Genomic DNA, 27,921 nt, shown 5'->3' with positions numbered 1-27,921 from the left:
GTGTGTGTGTGTGTGTGTGTGTGTGTGTGTGTGTGTGTGTGTGTGTGTGTGTGTGTGTGTGTGTGTCCCAGACTCCCCGTCTGGGAAACCGGGTCCAGTATAAAACCCGCCGCCAGGAGGAATGAGACCCAGTTCACTTTAAAAGGCTTCAGAGGAAAGTTGGTGTCAACAACAGTTTCGGAGTTTGTCGCCGTCGTCGGATCCACAGGTGACTGATTGCGTAACGTCCTAACTAACGGTGATGCGCGTGATCCAAGAGAAGAGATAAAGTTTGATCTAACGGGAAGTTTTTGATTTAAAAAAAAAAAAGTTGGAGAAAGAAAGAGAGAGCGATAAAAGTGAAGTTTGAAGGTTGTTTTGGTAGCAACAGCTGGACTTTGTGACATGGCGGAGGGAGACTTCTACACGATGGGGAGCCGGCAGCGGTTTCCCCGGGACCCGTTTGGAGAGTCGCCGTTCCGGGACCAGTCTCCGTTCCGGGACCAGATCGCGTCTCGGTTCATGGAGGACGAGTTCGGGATGCCGCTGCCTCCTTTCCCCGACGACCTGGCGATGGACTGGCCGGGCTGGGCTCGCCCCGGCCGCCTCAGCACGCGCCTCAGCACCTCGCCCTTCAGCGGCGCCGGCGGTTTACGCTCCGGTTTCCCCGCCGCCGCGCGCCAGTCCGCCGGTGGAGGAGGAGGAGGAGGAGGAGGAGGAGGAGGAGGCCCCGCGACCATCTACACCAGCCGGTACGGGGGGGAGCCGTCCTCCCGGAGCTCCCCCACCGGCAGCACCGGCAGCGTCTGCAGCACCGGGGGCGAGCCCTGGAAGGTGTGCGTGAACGTGCACAGCTTCAAACCGGAGGAGTTAAACGTGAAAACGAGAGACGGGTTCGTGGAGGTGTCAGGTGAGTGAGTGTCACGGAGGAGGTTTACCTGTCTGTCTGTGACTGTCTGTGACCCCCTGGAGGTCAAAGTCAACCCATGATCCAACCCAATCACATGAGAAACAGTCGTAAAACAAACACCTGCTGTCACCAGTGCGTTTAAAACACTGAGGTCATGACCTTTCAGAGACTTAACTTTGTTTAAATACTTACTTTTTTTCATGAAATATGATTTTCTAGATGAAATAGTTGAAAATATACAGTTTAACAAACCTAAATCTATCCAGGTAAAAGGTCACAGGAAATAAAAGTGAATATTTTAAGGTGAAAGAACATTTAAATCCAGTTTTATAACTTTTTATTTGTGGCTGTGGTCAAACTTTTCTCTTTTAGAGGTGGAGGATGACCTCAGTATCTCAATATATCCCACAACACATCCTGTTATTCTTATGAAATGTTAAATGTTCAATCAAATGGTCACATTTAGACAAAGTGTCCTCAACAGGACAACAAAACAGCAGCTCAGTAGGAAACTATCTGAGGATCCTCACACTCATCTGGCCAGGAAACATCGTCCTTGTGTGTGTGTGTGTGTGTGTGTGTGTGTGTGTGTGTTTGGCAGCAGGTTTTCGAGGCGTGTACAGTAAAAGTAAAAAGGCCCAGGACTCGGTCGGTGTCAGCGGCGGAAACGGTGATGATGAGTGTGGATTTGGGCGATTGGGGGAGGGAGGGGAGGGACTGGACTCGTACGTTGGCAGGCCGATCCTCAAGCTTAGACACCTGTTTCAGATTCCTGGAGAATCATTCCCTCGGTCGCCCATGAGCTCGATTTAGATTCAAGGCAGAGGGCCCGTGACAACAGTCTCTGTTTACAATAAGACAAGCGGCGGCGGCGGCCATTAAACCCAGGAGGGAATGTTCTGGAAATAGGAAGCTCGCTCTGACCTCCAACACCGGTGCTGCACAGTTTTCATGTCTCACGTTCGAGCTCAGTCACTGATCGTGGGACCCAAAGTTGTCGTGGTTTTGCTTCCTCAAGTCAGGACGAAGTTGAATTCCAGGGATGCCCGAAGGGGGGAGGGGGCACAGGGGACAGCAGCCCCCTACCACCACCACCACCACCGACCCCTCCGCCCCCGCTGCCGCTGCTGCACTCTGAGTTTTTTATAAGCACGTCGCTGCGTTGGTATGCCGGTGGGATGATTCAGTCTGCAGCGCCATGTTGGGCCTCGCCTCGCCGACCCCTTGTTCTAAAAGTGTGACAGGGAGTTGAGCGTGATACCAGCCTGTCGTTTCATGTCGGAGGGATGAATTAACAAATCTTTAACAAGGAAGCGTCTGACGGCCTCCCGTGATGTACGACGACGACGACGACGGTGCAGCTCAACAATGATTATGTGTCTGTCACACACTCACTCAGCTGGATTAACACGGTTAGAGGCTCAAAGAATCACTGGTTAAACACAGAGTTAAAGACAGGTTCACTTTGGTGTGAAGCTGCTCCTTTAAAGGGATAGTTCAACATTTCGGCAAACTGGCCCATTGCCATAATCCCTATAGTCATAGCAGAAGGTTCGTTACCTTTATTTGTCGGTGCAAGCTGTTTCTGGAACGGCGGAGCAGAGCAGCGAGCTGCTCAGAGCTACGCTACGGAGGCTAATGGGATTTCTTGGTTTCCCCTCATCAAACTCATCAAATACACAATCCAACAACTCCAAAACGCTCTGGTGGACAAGTTGTGAGCTGCACATTCACCACGCTATGAGATAATAACAGAACGTTACAAGACAGAGTTGTTTTCAAGGCAAAATACAGAGACTGCTTGCAGAACAACTGCCCCCGACGGGAGCGCGCATCAGCGGTTTTGCATGAATTTAGCTGCAACTTTTTGAGGAAATATGTCAGAACAAACCATAAATGAAGCATGTTGATGCTGCAGAGTCCCAGATGTGAAGGAAACCACTGTTTTGTTTTGTTTTTCTGGGTAAAACTAAATTGCATTTGCAATATCTGCCAAAATTGCATATCGTTTTTCACATAATAAGAATTATATCCTCTGTAATTATAATAATAATGATATATTTATTATAAAATAAGACTTTCAGACCATAAAACAGCAGCAGAAGCAGCAATGAAATATAAAATAATCAGATGTACGTATATAATGGGGTCTTGACCCACTTCTGCCTGGAGATTGTGTTTCTACTTCTGCTCAGTACTTAGTCATCAGACTGATAGAGTCTCACAACTGGAGTCGTCCATCTTTGTCCACATTCTCCCACATATGTGTTGAAATTGAAATTACAGAACAATTTGGCCTAATTCAGACCGCAGCACATCCGATCTTTTGGCAAATCTGATCAGGATCCGATGTCACTGACTGACAGTCCACATTACACATTCCACAGTAACAAGCTAGTACGCCCCCAAACAAACAAACAATTAAACAAAATAGATGACAGGGAACTGTGTGTGTGCTGCAATCGCCGCAGGAATGATATGGCGGTGCAACGGGCCATTTGGTGCAGACAGACCCATGATGCCTGGCTGTGTCGCACTGTGAGGGACACAAAAGACGCTTCCACATCCTATTTGAGCAACGACACCGTTCGCTTTGAATCTGATCTCTACAAATCCATATGCGGTTTGAATCTGTTTTGGAGAAAAAATAGCTCTCATGTGGCTTTTGGCTGTTCAGACTGTCAAAAAATCGAAAACTAGATACAGTCTGGATATGACACAAATCAGATTTGGAGTGGCAGTGTAAACAAGGGCCTTTGAGTTTATGATCTGATCTCCTCCACTGACACGACGCTTGATCACAGTGGGTTGAAGCTCAGCACACACAACACAGGAGCTGTAGGAGACGTGAAGTTCCTCTGGTTAAGGATTTAGTAACCTGGGGCAGCTCCTAACTCCCCTCCTCCTCCTCCTCCTCCTCCTCCTCCTCCTCCTCCTCCTCCTCCTCCTCCTCCATCAGGACGGGCCACCATCTGCTGCGTCTCCTCCCAGATCATCCAGCATTACACAGAGCATCTGGAATTTGGCATCTCTGTCGTAAGAGAGACGCGAAAACAAACAAAAAGAGAAACCAGGGGAGAGGCAGAGGGTGAGGCAGAGGGAGAGGAGGGGGAGAGGGAGAGGGAGAGGGAGAGGGCCGTCGTCTTGTTGGACCGAACCTCTGTTGTTGTTCATGAAGTTACTCAGGAGGGAGCGCGTTTGACGTCTGAGGCCGTGACGAGGGGTTTTTCATAACAGCCTGAGCTTCTCCGGTGGAGTCCAGCTCTTTCGACGGGTGGAGGGTTTGGGGGTGGGGGGGTGTCACCGTGGGGGTATAAGGTAGCACAGAGTGGGGGCTTTTTTGGGGGGGTCGGGAGGGGTGAGGGGTGAGGCAGGCCACGCTGCTGGTGGTGGTGGCAGCCGGGGCGTTGACATTTAGCAGCTGCTGGCGAAGCCGAGAGATAGAACGGCCATAAACAGAGCTCGGGGGAATAGGTGGAGGGGGGGGGGAAGTGGGAGGGGGGGTTTCCAGGGTCGAACTGTCCCATCCCACCCTACACACACACACACACACACACACACACACACACACCAATGAAACGTCAGACCACCGTCCATGTTTGGAAGCAACCAAAGGGAATGAATGGGTGTTTCATCATTTCAACATGTCCGTTAGTAAAAACATTAGTGGAGCCGAGAACTGTTTCAGTCGTCACGGTTACGTCAACACTTTTTCCATGTATATCCTCCCCTCCCCCCACTAGAGCTGAGTACTGTAGTAATATGTGTGTATAAATATATATAATGACTGATGTGTCCATTTATAATCCATGACCTCGTCGAACATGTTGCACAATGTCGAACCTCCTGGTGAAGTCGTGTCAGGTCGCTCGCTGATGTGGTGACGTCATTTTGATTTTAATTTCAGTTGTTTTTTTGCTTTTTCCAAACAGGGAAACATGAAGAGAAACAGGAAGAAGGAGGAATCGTGACAAAGAATTTCACAAAGAAGATACAGTGAGTGTCATTTCTGTTCGTCACAGCTTCTTCTTCCTGCATACTACTAACTGTATTTTCATTCATCTCATAGTCCTGGTTCAGACGTTTATTGCTGCAGTGTTGAAATAAACTCTTGCGCATAAAATACGTGGAGAGCTGTGGTTCCCAAATTGTAAGAAAAGGGAAAATAATTATATTTTAAAAACTAATGTCTCTGTTTCTTTTTCCTACAGTATTTCACCTTTTCAAACTTATGAAAATTATTCAGATAAAACAGTGTGAGGAGAGAAATCCAGTGACAACCAGCCTCTTATTAAAAGGCCTACAATTAAAACACACTGCACTGTATTAATGAAGGGTGTTATCACATGCCAGAACATAATGTCAAATACCAGTATCACATTATTATGTGAAAAGTTTATTGTTCTAACAACATGTTTTCACATTATAACAATATATTTTGACACTTATTCAACATACAAACTCAACACATTTTGTTATTTATGATGATTTTCTATTGTAAAAACATGAACACACCATGAAAATGACATTTTGTTTTCAATATAAATCATTATATTGTCATAACATTGGAAGTTTGTGTGTCGAAATAACATGAAAATAAGTTGTGATCACATTAAAAACAGCACTATAGGCTTCCAGACCATACAGTATAAATACTATGTTAAATACCTTTTCTGATTATCTACATGTTGTTTTAAAGCCACTATATGTACAATGTGAAAAGCTCTGATCTGATTGGTTGATATTTAAACATCACCTCCCTCCTCCTCAACCTGACACCTGCTGAAAGAAACAAACACACTGAGTTTGACTGATTCTTCTACAAACACCACAAAACCTCAGCAAACATGAGGATTAAAAAGACGTTTTATAAAACAACGTATGAATCCTTCCTGTTCACACTGAACTGAGATAAAAAAAAGCAGCAATTATTTATTATTCAGCAGCGACTGACGGCTCTGTCGGGGCAAATGTAAATATAAATCTATCAGGATGTAAAAGTCTGATGAGTCCAGGTCCAGATCTCGTACTTTAAAAATAGTTTTTGAACAGCTGCTGCAGAACTGGTATCAGCTCTGAGTGGACAAACAACCCAACAATCACGACCTGTCAGCTACGACCGGTCGCCTCGGACACAAAACAACACCTTACACTGTGGTGACGCAGCCGCCACAAGCTCCAGTGTGTGTGTGTGTGTGTTGATGTGGTTCTGGAAAAGTGTTTCCATTTCCACGATTCCATTTATTTTAATTGGGCGGCAGGAAGACTTCAAACTGCAGCGCTAATAACTGGTGCAGATCGTTGTCGTCGTCTTCATCCTGCAGCCGCGTCACTGCAGCTGCTAATTTCCTGCTGGCTAATTGGTGAGCAGTTGTGCAGCCCCCCCACCCCTCACCCCCCCTCGCTGCCCATATCATAGTCCCTTTAATTGGGAAGCTTTCAGATCAGGCCGGTGACTCTTCAGCAGAGCAAAACCTGAAACCAGTGACAGCCTGAGTGTATAAGAGGGAGGAGGAGGAGGAGGGGGAGGGGGAGGAGGGGGTCATATATAAATAACTGGCCTCAATACACAAATCCACACTGACCATATGAAAGTGAGAGCAACACAGGGAGGTGGTGGCGTCTCCTCTGCAGGGTTAGTGGGGCAGAGCTTTTAATTTTTTGCAGCAGTAAACTTTATTTTTACATCACTAATTCATGTTTTAACAACATAACTAAACTTCAGTCACACTTATCGACATCCCACATCCCACAAAAAACACTTTTTTTCACAGACAGTGTCAGATGGCTTCAAACATACACCGAGGGATTTGTTTATTTCAAAAAAGCTGACATGTTTGTAAATGGAGCTGTAATACAAAGTCTCCCGTTTGTTTTATCAACAAAGGAATATCAACTTGGAGGCACGACGTGAAAGTAAATCTGGCTTTCGTTTATTCTACTTGTAAACATGTAAGTGCAGAAACTTGACTTTGGTGTAAGACTTCAGGGTCTCTCAACTAAACTCTAAACTACTGTATAGCCCCAGGTTGAATTTGCCTGGAATTGTCCTTTAAGGCAAAGACTCAAAAAAAGGTAAAAAGGAAAAAAAGAACTGAGAATTAGAGCAATAAATCAGGATTTGATTAACTGTTCTTTACACAGTACATATATATTTTTTTATTTCTATAAGTATGTATAGATATGCTGTAATCATATCTAACAATAGTAGCAACAACACATCTAATAAGATACAATAACACACAGCCTAATAATTATGTGCCTGATTAATTAGTCAATCAACAAAAAAATGTAATTGACAATGATGATGACAACGTTTGCAGTGTGAGAATCAGTGGGCTCTTATTCTCTCATTCAATAACAAGACATTTGAAGCTATAATAAACATTTTTCACTATATTGTCACTAATATTTAATAAACTTTGAGTAATGACTTGTCAGATTGATCAGTGGTGAGAGTAACAACTAACATCGGGTGTCAGATGTGAAGTATCAAAAGTTAACAGTAGAAAGTCTCGAGTGCAGATTGTGTAACATTGTCCTGACATTAAATTATTGATTATCACTGATACATTTTTAATGTTGCAGCTGGTGCAACTTGACTATAACTATTTATTCATACTGTAATCTATTTTAACATACAGTGTGCATCTTAAACCTGTTTCTGCAAAGTGACCGAAGTTCTTAAAGTACAGATGTTTACAGTTTAATTTCAGTAGATGATGATTGATTGTGTAAATGATGTGAACAGTTACACAAGAGGGAAAAACTCTGTTGAACTTTCTGAGCCAAAAACCAGAGAGAAATGTGTCGTTGATTAACCAAATATGTTGCTGTTGAATCAGTCCTGAGGGTAAAGGTGGCTCCTTAACCTCAGGTCATGGAGCTGTAACAGCATGTACTCGGGGCAGTGAGGCCTGACAGGACTAGTGTGTGTCTGTGTGTGTGCATGTGTGTCTTGTTATTCAGGAATCTCATGTTCTGCTCCTCTTCTCCTGAGACATAATGATATCACTCAGTCAGTCAGTCCACATGTGCACTGTGTCGGTGTGTCTGGGTGTGTGTGTGAGAAGGAGCATACGAGTCGTGTATGTTTTACCACACTGCACACTCTCCATCATCACACACACACACACACACACACACACACACACGGGTCCTGTCAGGCCTCACTGTCCCGTCTCACCATCTCTGCGGGGGAAAAACACATTGGACAGTGTTTTGGCAGCTGTACAAAATCAATGTCTGAGATAAAATGTGCACTTGCCTGAGGTAAATAAACTCCCCGAGCTGCACAGATAAGGTTTTTCTGTCCGAGTCCCACGTAATGGGCCGACTGAGTGATTTGACTTTTGTCAGAAGCAGCGACTTCGCTTCGCTGCAAATCGTGAGGCGGAGATACTGAGACGTGTCCAGACAGTTTGTGTGTTCAGTATATTTACAGTGTTTATTGTGTGTACGTAGGTCAGAGTTCAGCTCGCTCATGGCTCAGTGTGTGTGACAGTTCATTCATGGTTCCAAGAGGATCCATCCCGATGGTTTTTACATCCAGTAACAGTTTAACAGTTTTGGTTTTCAGCAAAATGTCTCAACAGTCAGTGGATGGTTTGTCATGAAATTCAGTGCTGCTGTTGCTGTAGCATGTTTATGTTTTTTATGATACGTAATGAAAAAAAAAAGACAGACAAAATACAGAAAACAAAAATGAAAACCACAGCAGTCAGGTAGAAAATAATAATTATTATTATAATTAGCGCCATGAAATAGATTGGGATCCAACTAATGAAAGTGTATAAAAGGTAACAGTGAGACTTGTGACCTGTGATCACACTACACTAGTACACTAAAAACTACACTGAGCTAACATAAGATAATACAGACTAAATGTTTATGGTAGTCTTCTTTTAGCTCATTTTGTTTCTTCAAATTGAAATGAGTATTTTCATCAGTGTAAGTAGAAAACAAAAAGGTCAAGACTGATGAGGTTGTTTGCTGAGGTGTAAAATGTAAAAGTGTCTTTGCTGTTTGCATCTAGCTTCTCTGACCTTTTTCTGTTTCTATCTGATTCTTTCTTTTAGAAACAAAAACAGTGATGAAAATGTGTAAATTAAGAGTGCAAATAAATCTAAAGAAATAGATTCAGAACCACTAAACGCACAACCAGCAGGTCAAAGCTTTGCACATGTCTAGTACAATATCTCAAAGTTATGTAGCACAGAGTTCTCCGAAGGCATTCGTGGTTCCCAGTGGATGAATCCCTCTCACTCCTGATTTACATTTATATAAAACTTCAATGTCTGATTATATTATTTATTGCTTTTTCTCAATTTTTTGCGTAGTAAATAAAACCAGTGACCTCCCCATCAACCTCAGCTGTACAGTACTAAACTGAAGAATATAGCCTAGAGGAGTGATATTTGCATGTTTGCACTCTGATGTAAACATGACGTCCAGATCTGCTGACACTGCTGTAGACTCAGGGTCTTGTTAAAAAAAAAGAAATGGACTTTAGAACTTGCTCTGTTTCTATAAAACATATCTGTCCACACAAGAACATTTTAATGAAGGTCTCATGGGTCTTTAAACCTCTGAGCTGAGCCCACTCCCACCCGACGCATTTTCAGGGATGTAGCCTATATATATACTTCCTGCAACTTATCTCTCTACACGTATTGTGTTGGTCTTCTCCTATATAAATTGGATTCACTATAATCCTACAGTTGGAGTCTGTATTTCAATTATTGTTGCACCTTTCTCTTTATTTATTTATTTATTTATTTTTTTGTAATTGGCTTTTCCCCTCTCTGCCTCCTGATGAGTTGAGATGCTCCGTTTGAGTTTCCTGCCCCGGGATTTTATGTTCTTGGACTCGGTCTGGAGGTTGTTGTTGTTGTTGTTGTTGGACCTTTAAGCTCAGTGTGAGACCGTATGTGACTGTATCTGACCACACAAACAGACCTGACTCGACCTTTCTCTCTCCCTCTCTCTCTGTGTGTCTGCGAGGTGAGGTCTTCAGTCCCCTCTGACTCGTATTTCTCAGTGGAGTGGAAACCAGTGGAGAGTCCTCTCTAATTAAATGGAGGGTAGAGGCACACGGCCGCAGCCTGGTGTTTATATTAACTCCCAAAGACACTTGGCTGCTCGCACAGAAAAAACCCACAATATCCATATTTGGCCACGCTGTCTGACGAAGAGCAGAGTTCGCCTTCTGTGTGTATGCGTGTGTGTGTGTGTGTTTGAGCCTCCACAGCAGGACATTCATCAAGAAATGATTGAAATTAAGCTTGAAATTAACTTTATAATTAAATGCCAACCTGCTTGATCATTTAAAATCATAAAATGTCATTGTTCCTGCAGTGTGTGTTCTTACAAACTGCAGCTCTGCTTGATTTTAGATATTTTTTCTGAGCCAATTATTCCCCTCTGCTCTGGAAAATACAACATTTTCAGCTTGAGAAATGTCAAAGAATGACAAGAAGAAAAAAAAGAAAACACAAAATTAGCTGTTGCCTGTACGACAGATGAGAGCAGCAGATTAGTTAAGTATATGTAGACAGACATCTGCATTCATTTGAATCCAACTTCCTCACACCTGGATCGACTGTGTGTGTGTGTTTTCTCTCTCCGCTCTGCTTTGTTGCAGAGCCGTCGGATTTTAAATGAAACACCCTGATGCCTCTCGGTTCATCTCCCGGGTGTGAGGTGTGTTTTTTTTTTGTGAGTGTCAGAGCGCAGACTGCGAGCCAAGAAGGACAGTGTGAGCGTTTTTAATAACCGTCTAACATCCTGTGCCAACTCATCTCTTCTCTCCCTCTCCATCCGGCTGGAGGCTGTTTATGAGAATTGACAAAGTGTCAATAAAATTAAAAAAAATAAATTAAAAAATCCCAGCATTTAACTGTTTTTTTGCGTGAAATGTCACAGGGTTTTTTTCATGACCTCCGAGGAGGAACTTAACTGTTCCTCTAGGCTGTTTCTCCTCGCCGCTCTCCTGAGTTTGTTCCTCCCACTCGTGCTTTTAAACACACAGCAGCTTTCAGAGTAAACTCCTGACACTAAAACTTCTCTCCTCGTATAAAAGACGCCCTCCGCTCGTTCTCACCTCCCCTTCTTCTCTTCTCTTTTCTCGTTTGTTTGTTTCCCATCAGGATCCCGATAGACGTGGACCCTCTGACAGTCTTCGCCTCGTTGTCTCCGGAGGGTGTCCTCATCATCGAAGCCCGGCAGACGCCTCCATATTATCTCTTCAGCAACGAGGGCTCCCAGAGCGGCGAGACACAGGAGATGGAGGCGCCCAAACCCCAAGAGATGCCCATGGCCTAAACCCCGCCCCTACCCCACCCTACCCTACCCCACAACCCCCTCTGGCTAACGTGACAAAATCACCCTGCACAATCGATTACATGTTGTTACAAACCTGGAATTAAAATGTGTAAAATACACAAGGAGATGTTCAATCCCATTGTGCACGTTAAAGCTGCACCAGGCAAGACTTTAATGTAGAAAATATACATTTTTGTAATGTAGAGACTCGTCTTAAATGGAAATACCAAAGGTTTTTCACAAGTTTACCAGAATGCAATTCAAACTTTTCTAATTTTATCAATGTGTTTTGCCCATAAAGTATCATAAGATTGTTAAAAACCATCTTCTTTGGTCATCTACGTGCAAAATTTGAAGTTTTTTAATCTTTAAATGACTGAACAACTTCAAATAGTTGATAAATTTGTTGTCTCTCATTTTCATGTTCAGTTTAAACTGTTCTTCTTCTCCCATTGACTTCCTTTATTACTAAAAGATCGAACACCAGCTGGTTTGGTAAACGTGATTACGTCACCCGTGTTTCACCGATGTCGTGACATGTTTTCTGGGTATTGAAGTTCAAAAACAAAGTCTTGTGCAGCTTTAACATTGTATGCAGGTGTATCCCGAGGTTACATAGAGTAAGAGCTTCAGGCCACTGATGGATTTTAGGTCATATCGTCGTATTCTTCTCAGTAACACAATATAACACAGTATCAGCTAAAGAATTACATTTATATTTGTAGCCTATTTATTTAGTGGAACAATCTATGCATCAAACTGATTATATGTGATTAATTTGGGTTTGTTTTTTTTTAAGAAAAAAGAAGATGAATGTGCCTTTATTTACTCCAGTGCCTTGAATTCCTCCTCCAATTCTCCTGTATCACTGTAAATCTCTTCTAGTTAATGAATGTCACTTAAACTGACAAGAAACGCAACGTTTTGTAACCTAGCAGAGGGTGAATTGTGTGCATTCATACTGTATTCTGCCCGAGAGTATTGTAAATATACCTTAATATGTTCAACTGAGGTGTTCCAGGTTGGGTTTTTTCTTTTTTTTTTTTTTTTGCAATATGGTTTGAAATTTTCTTTTCTATTTGAGTCGTTCAGAAAGATTGCTGCATGATTGTTGGAGCGGACTTGGAGGCCGACTTGTTGTGCCAAAGACGTTTGTTTGATGCCTTCTTCTTTTCTGTTGATGTCTTTGTCTTTGGCTGATGCAATAAAAAAATAAAAGTCCAGCCAATCTCTCAGTGTGTCGTAACATCTGTGTCTTTTAAAAAAAAAAAGATTTTTATTGAGAGCCGTGCCACTCGCGGGGGCCCGGTTCCAGGGATCCAGAGGAGCTTGTGGTGTTATTGTTGGATAACAGAAGGAACTGGGCAGCAGATTAACGGAGGGCTTAGTGCTGGGTGAGAGTGGCACTGTCTGCGCTCTGTTCTGGGCCGACCACAGTTTGGGCGGCGCTGCTGCCAGAGCTTTTGAATGCGAGTGCAAAAAAAAACAAAACGAAAAAACATAAAATTGGTGCGGTTCCATTGCATGTTGTGTGATGCAAAATAATGAAATCACCTCTTGTGTGTTGGAATCAAGCGGGACGATCGCTTTGAATCTATAAACTTTCCAAACTGGAAACAAAACCGTGGCGTCGACGAGAGGCCTCCTCCACAGTGTTTTGGGCTGTGCACAGTGTAATGGGCCAATCCACATAAACTGATGTGTTTAATGCTATTAGATGATATGTGTGGACTTGCGCTACCATGGCAACAGCATGGCTGGAAATGGGCCATTTTCCTCCATTGGCAAGTTACTCATGTAGAAGTGACTAATGCACAGCTGTGCAAACGTATAGTATCTCATTAATGTCAAAACCCCTCAGCTGAAACACTATGATAGTTAATTACTTTTTAATCTCTCCACTCGTATTTACAGAGGTTAGTGTGGATGTGATGCTCATGAATGTGACGGTTTATTTCTATTCAGCTCAGGTGGAACTTGGAGAGGAGATGAAAGCATGTATAGACATAATGACGCCAACACAATGCACATCATTTTCACATGCTATTGCTTTATTGGAGCTCCAAAGACAGCAGAGTTATATGGGTGTTATGTCTATTGACTAAAAAAAAAGCATCTGTAGACCCGATGCATGGAAAGCTAAGCAGGCTGTTTTGTCAATAATGTGGCGTGTGCAAGATCTTGGCGTGTCCGTGCTGCTGTTTACTGAATGTGAACTTGTTTTATGTCGGGAGCCTGCAGCTCCTGGCTCGGGATCTCGCTCAGTGGACTTTGGCCCTCTTCCGGCTCCTCCGGCTGGGCGGTCTCCTCGGCAGCCTCCCCTGAGCCTGCCATTACCTGGATCTCTACTTCCACAGCTGGTTGGTCTTGTTCCAGCGGTTTGGACGTGTCTGTTTCTGGGGTTTCTTGGCTTTCTGGGGTTTCTGGGGTTTCCAGGGATTCATGCTGCTCAGAAGATTCTTGAAGACTCTCGGTGGCATCATCTGCAGATGCTGAAGGGAGGGACTCTCCAGCTGGCTGTTCATGGGTCTCCTCCTTCTCCTCCTCCTCCTGTTCCCTCCTCTCCTCATGCTGCTCAAGCCCAGCTGTGGCACTGCCAGGGTGGGCTTGAGCTTCATCACCGAGGACCTCCTGTGGAGACTCCTCCACATGATCCTCAGCAGGCAGAAACTCTGGGGCCTCTGGTGCACTGATACTCTCTGCCTCAGTTGCAAGGGTTTCCTCTTCCTTCTCCTTTTCTCCCTGTTCTTCTGCCGCCTCTATCTCCATCTGCATTTGTGCACAATGTGTAGAAAATGACATCAAAGTGATGTACACATGTGTGCGTTTGCATGTTATCTTAGAAAAAGCAAACAACTGAACGAGTAAAACTCACAGAACTGCAACTTTTTGTTTTGTTCTTACAAAAACGACAAACAAAATGAAAAACAACAACAAATTGTCTTAATTTGTGAGTTACTTGGAGATAAACTTAAGACAGTCAGCTGTTCCCCTATGCTATGCTATGCTACGCTACTGTGTAATCCTATGCTATGCTTTACTATACTAACCTATACTATGCTACACAGTAGCACATCTACATCTACATGATCATAATGTTATGATTTGCGAGGCTATGCCATGCTATAGGCCTCTGTGAAATCATATGCAATGCTTTGCTATGCAGCCTATATTCTACTATGCCATACTCTAATAGGCTATGCTGTAGTACTATACTACGATATGCAATGTTATACTGTGCAAGTCCATGCTATGCTATACCCTTCTATACTATGCTATGCTTGGATATGCTGTATTATACTAAGATGCAATGTTATGCTATACTGTGCAAGCCCATGCTATATTACAGGCCTGCAATGCTACACAATAGTGTAGTGCAACCTTTCCAGCCTCACCTTTATTGGGATGATAACTGCAGCGGGGACTGAGGTCTCGGGGACGGGAGCCTCCACAGTCAGGATGCCATCAACAGAGAGTGAGGATGTAATTTTGGTTGCCTCAATTTCAACTGGGAGCCTGAAAGTGACAGGGTCGTGTTTACAATACCACAACAAACAATGTGCCAGGGCTGCAAAATATACCAAAGCTGATGTCGGTAATATCTAATTTTTCAGCTCAGTGAGCGTTTTAGAGATCAGATATAGGCTACTGTTGAAAACACACCCTCTGTGCTGCGCTCTTTGCCACCGACTGTCATTAAAACTAGTTTAAACTGAGGATACCTCACCGTCATGCAGGTAAATGTCAATGTTTACTTTGCATACCTGTATTTCCTTGTAAAACATCTGGCAATAAATCCATGTTCGTCTGGCCTCTCCTCGTGTTTCCCTGGGGATGGATTACCATTTATGAGGAAGAATGTGAGGACACACAGAGGAATAAAGCGACACAGAGAAACCACTCAACACAGAAATTAATTTCTGCCACAGAGCTGTGATTTTAATTTCCCCGGGCACATTATTTAAGCAGCTTTCTAATTTTGTTACATTCAGCTTCCTTTTCCATCACTGGTAAGTTTTCAGGGGTTTATTCTGTGAACTGTGAGAGAACTCTATCTCTCTCCCAATAAACTCTGTTACTCTTGGAGATAATAATATCAGATAAGATTATTAAACGCTGCATTAAAGAAGAAGAAACTGTCCTGTGTGTTAATGTAATTAGCAATGTTAATAAAGTGAACTTTTACAGCTGTTTAATTAACATAGCTGTGATGTGAGCCAGTGCTCTGTACCTGCGACCTCCAGGAATCCATCTGTGATGCTGAGACAAATCTCTGAGGGGGAGAAGTGAGCCACGTCCAGGCTGACCCTCCACTTGTACTGCTCCTTACTAATCTCCTGGCCGGGACGATGCATCGATCCAGAGATGTAGGGCACAAACAGCGGAGTGGGTATGTACCCCGGCCAAGCACAGGCTGCCAAACTCCTCTGGAGCCTGTCCACATTCATCCACCAAGGGTCCCCTGGCTCCAGGAAAGGCGGCAGGCCAACATCCTGATTGAAAAGCCGGCTGGACTGCCACCATTTTCTCAGGGGGTACGAGGGGCCGCCGCATGACATCTCTGTTTTGGCCTGTTCACTCATGTTTCAAGAAATAAAATAAAAATCACACAGAACACAATCACGCAGTGGGGGTTGAGGGTGGATAAAGATGAAAAATAGCAGCCGTCGCTTGATGACAGTCGGCTAGTAACTTCTGGACTGTCGGGGCTGACTCGCCGAAATCTCAGCAATTAAAATTGACTTAATGACTGAGGGAATGATTCAAGAAGGATTCGCCAAAGCTAAGTGTGGTGAGACAGAAGAAATCTCCGAGGGGCTTTATATAACACTCCTGTCTGTTTTTCGCGCTTATTAAGCACTCATGCCGATCCCATGAGAAGGGTGTGTGGGCATGGGGTGATGGGTGTGTGGAGGGAAGGCCGCTACCTTCTCGCCGGCCTGCAGAAGGCGGCAGACTAATTAGTTGTATTTATAACTTTTAAGGGCACGATGGCAAATAGCAGGCAGTTGGCCGAGGCTGAGTTTGTGTTTGAACTGTTGCATCTGTTGCCTGAAGACTGTTCTTCTCACATCCCAGTGAACTCTATTCCTTCAGCGGTGACTGGGCTCCTCAGTCTTGTCATGACTCAGTGACAGTGTCTCCTCCACCTGTGTTTCACCCCTCAAAGGACACAGAGTGGCAACGGTTTGTATGGAGCATGAAAGGACACAAAATGCTCCTTTTTTTTTCTTTGTGTGTATCTGTGTGTGTGTGTGTGTCATCTGAAACGTGTCGGCGGAATGTGTGTGTATTTGGGTGCACAAAGCTCCGTTCCACTCCATTTTTCTTTCGCTCGGCAGTTTCAACAGGATTATTATTGTTCCTTCTTTTATCAAGTGTGACAGACTTGTCAGTGTTTCATTTTTAGAGCTGTGTGCCCTGAGATTTTGGCATACCGTCCATTGGAGCACAAAACAGATTGAACAGATGTTTCTGACACTTTGTGTGATGCCTCAGCCACAGATCCTGTCTGTATAGGATACAGCAGCAGTGAGAGGTTGAACTGGGGTTTTCTGAAGCTGCTGTTTGTTGCTGCTGAGGTCGCCTGAAAATGTGGCTTCCCCTGTCTCAGCCATTAGACTTCCATGGTGCAACAAGGTGGTTATGTTACTGATTAAAACTAGTTTAAGAGGCTAAAATTTTGAATTAGTTGGGAGAAAAGATGATCAAATACATAATGAGGAGGTCAAATATGAAATGATTAGTATATAAACAACTTATTTTGGTATTACGTCAGTTATTCTGATGTGAGTGTCCCCATCTTGAATTAAAGCAGTGGAATGTTTGTGTTAATATAAGTCTTAAATAGTTATATCTTCCGACAGCAATCACTTACATAGAGTGTTTGGTCCGAAACACGGGTCTGTCAGTCACTCTGCTCTGCTCTGAGCCGAGGAGAAAACTTCTTGTATACTTCCTTGTATCCTACAACCTTTATCCAATGAGGAGAGAGAACGGCATGAAGGGCTGTGTGTGCAGCCAAGGGATGCGCGTGAATGTGGTGACGTAGGGACGAGGACCAATAGATCCATGACGAGGCCGGGGACTGCTAACTCCATCTGCTGACAAGAAGTTAGCCAAAACGACCGGATTGCTTACTTCTGCTTTAATAATTTGCCCATGATTTTCACCAAAGACTTGACCTTTATCAGTTTAAATAAAATATGGGTATAGATATTGAAAGAAAATGTTATAGGCTACAAGACAGTGTACTGTAGTTAGTAGCCTATCCACAAACATACTATGAAGAGAAGTTAATGGGAAAACCTGCACTATCCTGTAGAGTAAATTATCACAATTAATAAGCAAATAGCATTCATTTTGAATCTGATTTCACCACAACTAATTGTCTTGAATCTCAGCTTTGCTTTGTGCTCAGTGAGGTGAAATTACCTGATGTGTAGGGCCTACAGTGTGTGTGTGTGTGTGTGTGTGTGTGTGTGTGTGTGTGTGTGTGAGTATGCAGGTTTCAAGCTGGTGTGCCCAAGCAAACACCGGTAGCTGATTTGACTGATTAGTTCCTCTTGTCTGGTTGTTAATTAGTGGCAGAGCTCAACAGAGTACTGGTATTTGTCTTTCCTGACTTCCCCAGACTTTTCTTTGTCTGTATCATAAAAAAAAGGTAATTGGCCACAAGGTGATTATGGCGTAATTTTCACAATTAGCAGGTTGAAAGCTTTCCAGGTTGATCTCTCAGCTGCACTGGCTGAAGAGACGAAGCATGAAAAGGCAGATTAATGGACTAAGGGAAAATTGCTATTGATTCTGCAACATTATCTTGATTTATTAATTTGGATTGAATGCATGTGGTGGTCTGACAAAACCAAATCACATAAGCTTGGGTTTACTTCAGCCAGTATAGTAAAATAGTATAGGCCTAGGCCTATTTCCCATTTGGCCATGAGTGTGAGTTTCACTATCTAAGAGATAAGTGATTAATAATGTTGCCATGCAGAAACATTCACTATCTATGTCACTCTGTAGTCAAGTACGGACCGGTATATTTCCAGGTTGTAAGATTCATACAGTAATAAGAGTGAGACAACAGTTAGAGGACAACAAGCCATGTCTATGACAGACATTTTGACTTTTGGTCATGGGGTCAACTCAGTTGTTTCAGGGTCCTGGTATTGTGCATGCCATTTCACCATCAAAGTCATGGCTTAATGGACACTTAACAATAGTTGTGTTATCAAAGCTTTTCCCACAAATCATTTTGACCTAGTCATAATGGGAAAACACAGGTGTCATTAATAGTGTTGATTATGATAAATACTCCACATAGTAGCTCTGGCACATTTAGGGTCTTGCCTGTGGTCTTATTGGTTAGGCGTAATGAAACAAAGCCATCTTAAACGTTATTAATTGCACTTGAGCTTTTCCAATGAAGCAAAGAGTCTACATTTTAAGAATCTTAAACATAATTTATTCCCACTGGAACTGATTAATATGTCACATTCTTCATCTGACAGGCATTATAGGTCGGTTTTCACAAATTTGTGTATCAAAATTGTGAAAGCCTCAACGATAATTGCATGGCTGGTGCAAAATGTGGAGGTGAGTGAGGAGGAGGGCTAAGAGCCTTTCCGTCAAAATAAAAGCACCAAGCTAATAAAATGCGGTGAAACTTTTTAATTTAAGGAATATAATTTACAAGAAAGTCCCCGAGCCATTAAGTTAACCTTTTTCTTTTATTGTATTATAAGTAATCGTCTATTTTATAAGTTTTATGTTGGTGAACACTTTTACTTTGGTGAATTTGGTGATTTCCGGATCCGCTAGATAGAAGACCGAAACCAGACAAAATTCGGAGTAAACAGAAGCCAGGCTCTGACAGGAGGCTACCCAATATGTATCTCTGACTTATGCCTTTCTGTTTGTCCATTAACAGGTAGTTCAGCCAAAGATACAGTTTTAAGGTTTCTAAACCGTCTTTGGTTCAGCTGCATCAAAGATACTCTCCGTCTTTTTGGCTGCGTAAGGTAATAACAAGATGGCGGCGTCGTAACGGCCCACTAGCGTCATAAACGCCCTTTACAAAGTATGTGGCTTCGTAGATAAAAATAAATAAATAAATAAATATATATATATATTACATTCTTTAGTCATGTTGCACCATCTATTATCATACTAATATGAGAAGTAAGAAGAAGTGTGCACATTATTTTGGCGACAAGGGCTATTTGTTTTACTTCCTTGTGGGCTGAGCCTCATTCATTTACCGTTGCCATGGGAACGCAGTTCACAGCAGGACAAGGGGGGAAAAAAGTCTGACCGTTTGGCTAGTTTGTTGTTGTAACGTAAATATCAGAATATAAACACATTATCACCGTGTATTCACTGAACGAGTGTGTCAACCGTCGGTCTACAACTTCAGAGCGCTTTGTGAGAGAGATATTTATCATGATTAATCGAAATAAGTCGCTGAATCCTGCCTCGGTTTGTGACCAGAAACAGAAACCTCATGGATGCCCGCGGCGGCGTCGGCGAGGGGAGGAGGAGGAGTCGCCGCCGGACTCCTGGGAGAGTCATGACCGAGGAGGGCTGCACCTGTTCCGGCTGAGCGGCCGCCAAACACTCGGTGCAACAAGAGAAGCGCCCAGGCAGCCCTCACATCTGGAGAACAAAGCAGCAGTGATCCTGAATATGGGACAACAACGTGTCTTAGAGGTATTTCAGTTGCTGATTTTTGTCAAACAAAGTGTGTGTGTGTGTGTGTGTGTGTGTGAGTTTTCCTACCCCCTGTAAACACATCACCAAATCATTTTGATGTCTTGAATTGGGATTAACTTCAAAGATCACTGGCAGTTTATTCATTTCACCCACCAAAGAAATAAAAATAAAAATCCTCATCTGAAAGAAGCCGAACTGTCTCTCTCTCTCTCTCTCTCTCTCTCTCTCTCTCTCTCTCTCTCTTTGCTATTTTCTTTCTGATTCATCCCATCCCATCTGGCAGCTGCTAAAGATCAGAAAGTTTTCACGGTCCCTCCTGCTTTTCCTCCCTTGAACTGCTAATGCCCCTTCTCAAGCGATATTTTCATCTCTTTCTGTGTACAAGTGTGTGATCCCTTTCATTTCATGGCAGGATTTTTCTATCTCTCATTCATCAGTCAGTGACCCCAGCAAGCCTACCCACCCCCCACCACCCCCCCTCAGGCGAGAGTAGTCCCTTCCAAGACCAGTCACTTCATCTACTTTTAATGGACACTGATCCTTCTCTGCTCTCGAGCGCATCAAGTGTGCCGCAAATCAAATTTTCTAGCCCGGATGAAAACACATTTCAGACCCGCATTCAATGGATCTGGAAACGCACCCGTGACCCAGTTTGCTTTAATAGGCCTCAGTGTGGTTCAAGTTGCAGATAGGAGTTGGGTCTCTGCAGAGTCCGTTTTTTTCCTAATCAGTATCTCAGATGCTGTGTCTGACCCCCCCCCGCCCCCCCCCCCCCCCCCCCCAAAAAAAAAAGCCTGCAAACAAATGTATTTGAAGTAAGACATTGCCATTTGTAAGATGATTACAGTCACCTGCACTCAGGGGAGGGCCGGCTCTGCAGAAGCCAGTTGCAGAAAATCACAAGGCTTCAAACAGCCCGCCATGGATCCACGGGATATTAGCAGCTAATGCATCAAAGGGGATGAAGTGTCAAATGGCTGGTTTGTTCCTGTGGACACTGCATTCATCATAGTTATTGTGAGGCTGGCTCCGTAGCTGAGGCAGGCCTGGCTGGCCGGCCGGTCGGCGAATAGAGAGACGTGGTCCGTATCAAAACTGACACATCAAAATGGACCGGCTTATCTATGGAAATATATTTTTGGAAAGCCATTTTACAAGTTATTGCAGCCAGCAGTGAGTCAGATGTAATACGGAGCGACGCCTGAACTTCGATCGAACACAAAATGATGCTATTGCTTGCAGAAATTCCTCCGCTGAATTGGTTTAGCCATGCCTGTTGCCAATCCATTGTCTCTCCGTGCCTACAGTGGACAAGAATATCCCCATATACACTGTAAATCACCAAGGAGGGAAAACAAGGCAATCTCGTCTCCTGCAGTTTCCTGCTCTGTGTTATTAGGGCCACGGGCAATCGCACCGGGCACTGGTCCCAACAGCTATGAAATAGCTGCAGGGACCAGTGCCCGGGCGAAGCCCGGGCACTACTGTTATTGTGTGGATTTTTTCTTCTTATTATTAGTGTGACTGCTGAAGCAGTCACACTATTGTTCTTCTGTTTGGCCATTTTCTTCCGCCTTTTTACGGTCTTCTTCTAGTCCTTCATACTTTGTGCTATTTCAACAATTCATATATCAAAACGTGCAGCTTTTTTTGAACTTTATCGGCATTACTTTTCTCTTTTTAACTATTTATACTTTTTCAAATATTTAACTTTTTCACAAAAAATCTCACATTCATCAAAGTCTCAACCTCTCTTCTTCACAACTCCACTGTAGTGTAGGGGGTAGGGTAACTGCCTGCCAACCCTAAGGTCACTGGTTCGAATCCAAGGGAAGAATTCTTGTTATGTTATGTTGAATTCTGCTCTCCTCCCCCGCCTTCAATTGGTTACAGGTGTTTGTTATCTCCTTGATTACTCATACCAGTTTGCAGCACATCATCACATTACAATGAATGACAACAGTTTTGAAAGCAGTGTGCTCTCTGTAGCCGAGTGGCAGAGTAAAGGTTTGGTGATCATATGGTCATGGGTTCGATTCCTGCCTCAGTCTTTTCACTTCATTGCTTGACTTTTGATTCCAATTATTCAGCTGTCATTGGACAGTCTTTGATTCCTCATAGTATAAAGCTCATTGTAACTCAGGTTATCTGTGGCCATATGGTTAGTGTGTTAGGTGTTGTGCTATTTCAACAATTCATATATCAAAACGTGCAGCTTTTTTTGAACTTTATCGGCATTACTTTTCTCTTTTTAACTATTTATACTTTTTCAAATATTTAACTTTTTCTGCAAATTAAACTCTAGACAAATTATTTTCTCCAGTTTTGTAGCCACACTTGTCTTCTGGCTAAAATTCTGGTCAAAAATGCAAAGAGACTTAGATAATAATTTTAAATATTTTTTAAATGCAGCCAGGGAGCTCTCTGCTCTCATTCAGCCCAATGCTGAGAATTCTCCACAACTCTGTCTGAAACATGCTTATGTCTGTGCTCTCTGTGGCGAAGTGGCAGAGTAAAGGTTTATTGATCATGAGGTCATGGTTTTTTTAAGCAGAAGCCAGTGATCCTCTTATCAAAGGTTTTCTTTACCCCTCACATACTGTCTCTGTCTGTAGCCTAGTGGTTAGCTTGCTGGTCTGGAGACCTGAAGGTTGCTGGTTCAAATCTTGCCTCAATAACAATTATAGTGAATTATTTTCCCAGTTGTCCTCTGTTGACTTCTGATAACTTGCTTCATGTTGAAACTGCTGCTCTCAGCCTGAAATTCACAGAAATTTTCATTCTAAGTCATTCAAGCTTGACTCTCAAGCTTTCTTGATGTCAGAGTGAGACAGTGTGCAGATCATTAACAGACAACAGTCTCTGCAACTGTGTGTGCACCGTGGCCTAGAGGCAGAGTGGAAGTCTAATGACCATGAGGTTGTGGGTTCGATTCTGACCTTGGTCAAACATTTGTATGGTGATCACTGCTTGCACTATTTGCTGATTCTGCAACAGCGTTCAGTTGCTATCAGCAGTCACACCATTTCCATTCTTGGAAATGCTTTTTCTAGTTATTAGTGTGACTGCTGAAGCAGTCACACTATTGTTCTTCTGTTTGGCCATTTTCTTCCGCCTTTTTACGGTCTTCTTCTAGTCCTTCATACTTTGTGCTATTTCAACAATTCATATATCAAAACGTGCAGCTTCTTTTGAACTTTATCGGCATTACTTTTCTCTTTTTAACTATTTATACTTTTTCAAATATTTAACTTTTTCTGATTTTTTTCAGCTTTATAATGTGTGTGTATTGCGTCTAACGAGCAGAGCCAGAGTGGTGTCAGAGTGGAGAGAGGCAAAAAAACATTCTAGAGTTTTTCTGGCTAAACTGTCAGCACGGCCACAAATTAAACTCTAGACAAATTATTTTCTCCAGTTTTGTAGCCACACTTGTCTTCTGGCTAAAATTCTGGTCAAAAATGCAAAGAGACTTAGATAATAATTTTAAATATTTTTTAAATGCAGCCAGGGAGCTCTCTGCTCTCATTAAGCTCAATGCATTTTTGTCACATCAGCAGGAGAAGGAGCTCAACTTTGTAACTTGCTGTTAAGTGCTTTTTAATTCATTTGAATTCACCAAAAAATAGTCACAGGTCACAAAAAAGTCCTCTTCTCACTTGGTGTGGCTAATTTATATTAATTTATTTTTGTTTTAAGCATCATTGAAAAATCTCACATTCATCAAAGTCTCAACCTCTCTTCTTAATAACTCCTCTGTAGTGTAGGGGTTAGGGTAACTGCCTGCCAACCCTAAGGTCACTGGTTCGAATCCAAGGGAAGAATTCTTGTTATGTTATGTTGAATTCTGCTCTCCTCCCCCGCCTTCAATTGGTTACAGGTGTTTGTTATCTCCTTGATTACTCGTACCAGTTTGCAGCACATCATCACATTACAATGAATGACAACAGTCTTGAAAGCAGTGTGCTCTCTGTAGCCGAGTGGCAGAGTAAAGGTTTAGTGATCATATGGTCACGGGTTCGATTCCTGCCTCAGTCATTGCACATCATTGCTTGACTTTTGATTCCAATTATTCAGCTGTCATTGGACAGTCTTTGATTCCTCATAGTATAAAGCTCATTGTAACTCAGGTTCTCTGTGGCCATATGGTTAGTGTGTTAGGTGTTGTGCTATTTCAACAATTCATATATCAAAACGTGCAGCTTTTTTTGAACTTTATCGGCGTTACTTTTCTCTTTTTAACTATTTATACTTTTTAAAATATTTAACTTTTTCTGCAAATTAAACTCTAGACAAATTATTTTCTCCAGTTTTGTAGCCACACTTGTCTTCTGGCTAAAATTCTGGTCAAAAATGCAAAGAGACTTAGATAATAATTTTAAATATTTTTTAAATGTAGCCAGGGAGCTCTCTGCTCTCATTCAGCCCAATGCTGAGAATTCTCCACAACTCTGTCTGAAACATGCTTATGTCTGTGCTCTCTGTGGCGAAGTGGCAGAGTAAAGGTTTATTGATCATGAGGTCATGGGTTCGATTCCTTACTTTTTTTTTTAAGCAGAAGCCAGTGATCCTCTTATCAAAGGTTTTCTTTACCCCTCACATACTGTCTCTGTCTGTAGCCTAGTGGTTAGCTTGCTGGTCTGGAGACCTGAAGGTTGCTGGTTCAATTCTTGCCTCAACAACAATTATAGTGAATTATTTTCCCAGTTGTCCTCTGTTGACTTCTGATAACTTGCTTCATGTTGAAACTGCTGCTCTCAGCCTGAAATTCACAGAAATTTTCATTCTAAGTCATTCAAGCTTGACTCTCAAGCTTTCTTGATGTTGACAGTGTGCAGATCATTAACAGACAACAGTCTCTGCAACTGTGTGTGCACCGTGGCCTAGAGGCAGAGTGGAAGTCTAATGACCATGAGGTTGTGGGTTCAATTCCGACCTTGGTCAAACATTTGTATGATGATCACTGCTTGCACTATTTGCTAATTCTGCAACAGCGTTCAGTTGCTATCAGCAGTCACACCATTTCCATTCTTGGAAATGCTTTTTCTAGTTTTTCCACTTCCGGCCGATTTTCGATGCGCTACTAATTACAAATTATATATCAAAACGTGCGTCCTGATCGGGATCGCTGTGCTATTACTTTTCTCAACAGTTTACGAATTTTTCGCGACGTAGTCGCGAAAAACTGCGCAAAAATTTTGCATGTAAGTCAATGGGACGGGCGAAAAAAAAAGACCGAAAAAGACCAATCATTGGAGTTTAACAAAAGTCTACTGCTCAGGCATACTTTCACCTAGAGACTCCATTTAAACTTTAAACAGTAGACACAAGTCTTGTGTATTGTCGCATTACTCCACGTTTTGATAGGTCATATAGTTTTTGATCAATCCCTGATCAATGACCATGATCATTTTTGGAGAAATTATGAGTTTATAATGGGTGTGTATTGCATAGAATGTTCGTGTCAGAGTGCGTGACATCATCGGTTAGAGTGGGAGAGAGTGAAGAAACATTCTGTATTTTTTCTGGATAAACTGTGACCACGGCCACAATTTACACTCTACAGACATAATTTTTTCAGAATTTGTAAGACAAACTTGTTATCTCTCATGTCATGTGCTCAAAATATCAGAGAGACTTACAGAACTTACAGAATCAGCCTCTGAGTGCGGCCACGTCTGTCTCTGCTCCTCATTGAGTCCAATACAAATATTTTCTGAGAGGAGCAGAACGGCCTGATGTTTTAAAACTGCCAGCGTCGCCAAAATATTTACTGTAGAAACACCAAATCGTACCGAAATTTTCATTAAGTCCTTAGAGCAACGTTGATCTGTGTTTTGTTCTGATAGGAGTTACCGTTTTGTCATGCTAAGCCTAATTGTGAGGCCGGTTTTAGAGGCAGAAAATGGCTGTTTTTCTCCACGTTTCTGTCTGCCTCAGCCTGCGGGGGCCCCTATCGCCGTGGTAACCTCTTTGATCCTCAGGCCAGAGCTCGTTAACTTCATAAACAATCCACCTGGCGCTCGTTTAAATGTTTATAAACACAGACACAGCTAAATCAGACTGACACAGGATGCAGCTACTAACTAACTATGTGTCAAGTCAGTCACACACACACACACACAGACTCTAGAGCCAGCTTCATGTGATTACAGTCACACACACACACACACACACACACACACACACACACACACACACACACACACACACACACACACCTACACACACACACACACAGTTAACCTAATGTGGTTACAGCTCCTCCATATCAGTGCTTATAGAAAGATGATCATGTGTCTGTCTGATCAGCTCTGTCTTGACCTTAAGATCGTGGGTTTGATTCCCATGTTGACAGAGATGGCACAACCCGCAGTAGCTCCCGTGGCCCATTCAAAATTTCCCGAGAGGAAATTTTCTAGTTACATTTACAATGCTTTTGATTCAGCTCTCTGTGGTGCTCTTAAGACAAATGCAATACTAACAGTTGTTTGGGGCTTGTGTGTGTGTTACTCCTGCGGGCGCTGCATGGAAATACACAGACCGTTTCTTAGATAATACATGTCTTCGTTACATAAAAGGGAACATGCATTCATAGGTGCACATACAGTATTCATATGCTGTTTCTCTGTGTCCACTGACTGAAGTAGCAGAAAGGCAACAACAGTGTCCCGGTTTGACTCGAAAGAGATTTGCGGCAAATGAGCTCATCCATCAGCAGAAGCGTGTGGGGACAAGGGGATGATGAGGAGAAGGAGGGAGTGGAGGAAGATGAAGAGAGACGGCGGGGTGGAGCAGGGGCTTCACAGTGAAATGTGACGGCCGTGGCATTTCCACGCTCTTCGACACCGTCTCTTGTCCTTTGGATGTTGCTGTTTGAACGCTAAAACTCTGCTCGGGCCTTGTCCAGTTCATCCAAAAAGCTATGACATTTAAAGATTTTGTAACTATATTAACCACGAACGACTCAGCATTTACTCTCTGGAAATGCTTCTCCTGTTATAGGGTAAAAACCTTGTAACATTTAAGGTGTGCGTCACTTTGTTCCATCTTCAAGGTTTTATTCTACAGACTAAAAATTTCAAACCCCCCATAAAAAGTTTTTACAGCTGCGAAGCTCAGTAAGTTGAAACATTTTTGATGTTTTTTGAATTCATACACATTATCCTCCAAAAATTCAGCTTGACATTTTTGTTATTATTGAACTAAATCAGAACTCTGACTGCTTGGTGTTGGGCCAGAACATTTCTGCAGTTGAAAGTGAAATCTGTTGAAGTTTGGAGCAAGAGATGAGCTTTGGCTCACTTTTTTAGTCATTGATCCATGGTCAGAGTTGGAGCCCTGACTCAATTTAAATGTTGTTGTTGTCGTGAGGGAAGACAGATTCAAAATGAAATGGTGGTCTTGTTGATAGTGCAGGAAATGCTGCCAGGATGGAAGCATTTTATTCAACCTGCCAATACTTAAATACACTAGGCAAGCTGCTATGCAATTTTTTATTTTTTTTTGCAAGTGAAGGTGCATTTTCCAGAGGAGTTGCTGTTCTAAAAATAAAATGGACTTTGTCATTTAGTTTTAACTAGTAACATAAGTGTCATAAGTTAGAGAGTTAGAAGTTACAAAAATGGCTACATACATAATAATGTTGTTAAAATAATCAAGCTAAAGCTGCATAGCTGTAGCCTAAGTCTTTTTAAGTGAGCAAACAAATAGCTACTGTAGATTTAGCAACTCACAAGCAGTGTGTCAGACAGTATTTCATACATCTGCAGCTTGTTGTCTGACAGGAATACAACAGGAATACATCTGTAAATAAAGACCGCTGTATAGGGAATTCAGCAGAGTGAAAATATCACACAGTGATGTAACAAATATGCTAATTACTGCCTGACATTATGTAGCCCAGTGACATTTAGCTTTAGTTTCTGAAGAGTCTACTTTACATCAAAAGTAGAACGACCCGTGACCAAAAAGTACAAACTCCTCTAAATGCAGAA

At 42.7% G+C, this 27,921-nt stretch overlaps 3 protein-coding genes across 4 annotated transcripts in view; 2 read left to right on the top strand and 1 right to left on the bottom strand.

Annotated features, from left to right (window-relative positions):
* The first annotated feature begins 121 nt into the window (after positions 1-121).
* hspb8 (heat shock protein family B (small) member 8) lies at positions 122-12,004 on the top strand. Of its 2 annotated transcripts, XM_085786248.1 has the most exons (4): positions 122-670; positions 704-889; positions 4,822-4,885; positions 11,038-12,004. In XM_085786248.1, the coding sequence occupies exons 1-4, from the start codon at positions 385-387 to the stop codon at positions 11,210-11,212; spliced, it is 711 nt and encodes a 236-aa protein (XP_085642374.1). In that variant the 5' UTR covers positions 122-384; the 3' UTR covers positions 11,213-12,004. The 2 variants fall into 2 exon arrangements, with proteins under 2 accessions (XP_085642374.1, XP_085642373.1); XM_085786247.1 differs by having other exon boundaries at positions 122-889.
* A 1,245-nt stretch (positions 12,005-13,249) lies between these two features.
* Positions 13,250-15,795, bottom strand: LOC146981209 (uncharacterized). Its single transcript, XM_085786249.1, has 4 exons — positions 15,444-15,795; positions 14,977-15,040; positions 14,578-14,728; positions 13,250-13,981 (listed from the first exon to the last, which is right to left on the bottom strand). The coding sequence occupies exons 1-4, from the start codon at positions 15,793-15,795 to the stop codon at positions 13,415-13,417; spliced, it is 1,134 nt and encodes a 377-aa protein (XP_085642375.1). The 3' UTR covers positions 13,250-13,414.
* A 3,844-nt stretch (positions 15,796-19,639) lies between these two features.
* The window catches only part of LOC146981208 (coiled-coil domain-containing protein 60-like), a 42,122-nt gene continuing 33,840 nt past the window's right edge, over positions 19,640-27,921 (top strand). The window contains exon 1 of the mRNA XM_085788139.1: positions 19,640-19,924. Within this exon, the coding sequence (XP_085644265.1) occupies positions 19,658-19,924 (267 nt within the window). The 5' untranslated portion in view covers positions 19,640-19,657. The remainder of the gene's footprint in view (positions 19,925-27,921) is intronic.

The sequence above is a fragment of the Trachurus japonicus genome, chromosome 9 (genome assembly GCF_045865225.1).
Source record: "Trachurus japonicus isolate A0001 chromosome 9, Traja_1.0".
NCBI classification, from domain to species: domain Eukaryota; kingdom Metazoa; phylum Chordata; class Actinopteri; order Carangiformes; family Carangidae; genus Trachurus; species Trachurus japonicus.
This window is presented reverse-complemented; position numbering and strand designations above follow the sequence as displayed.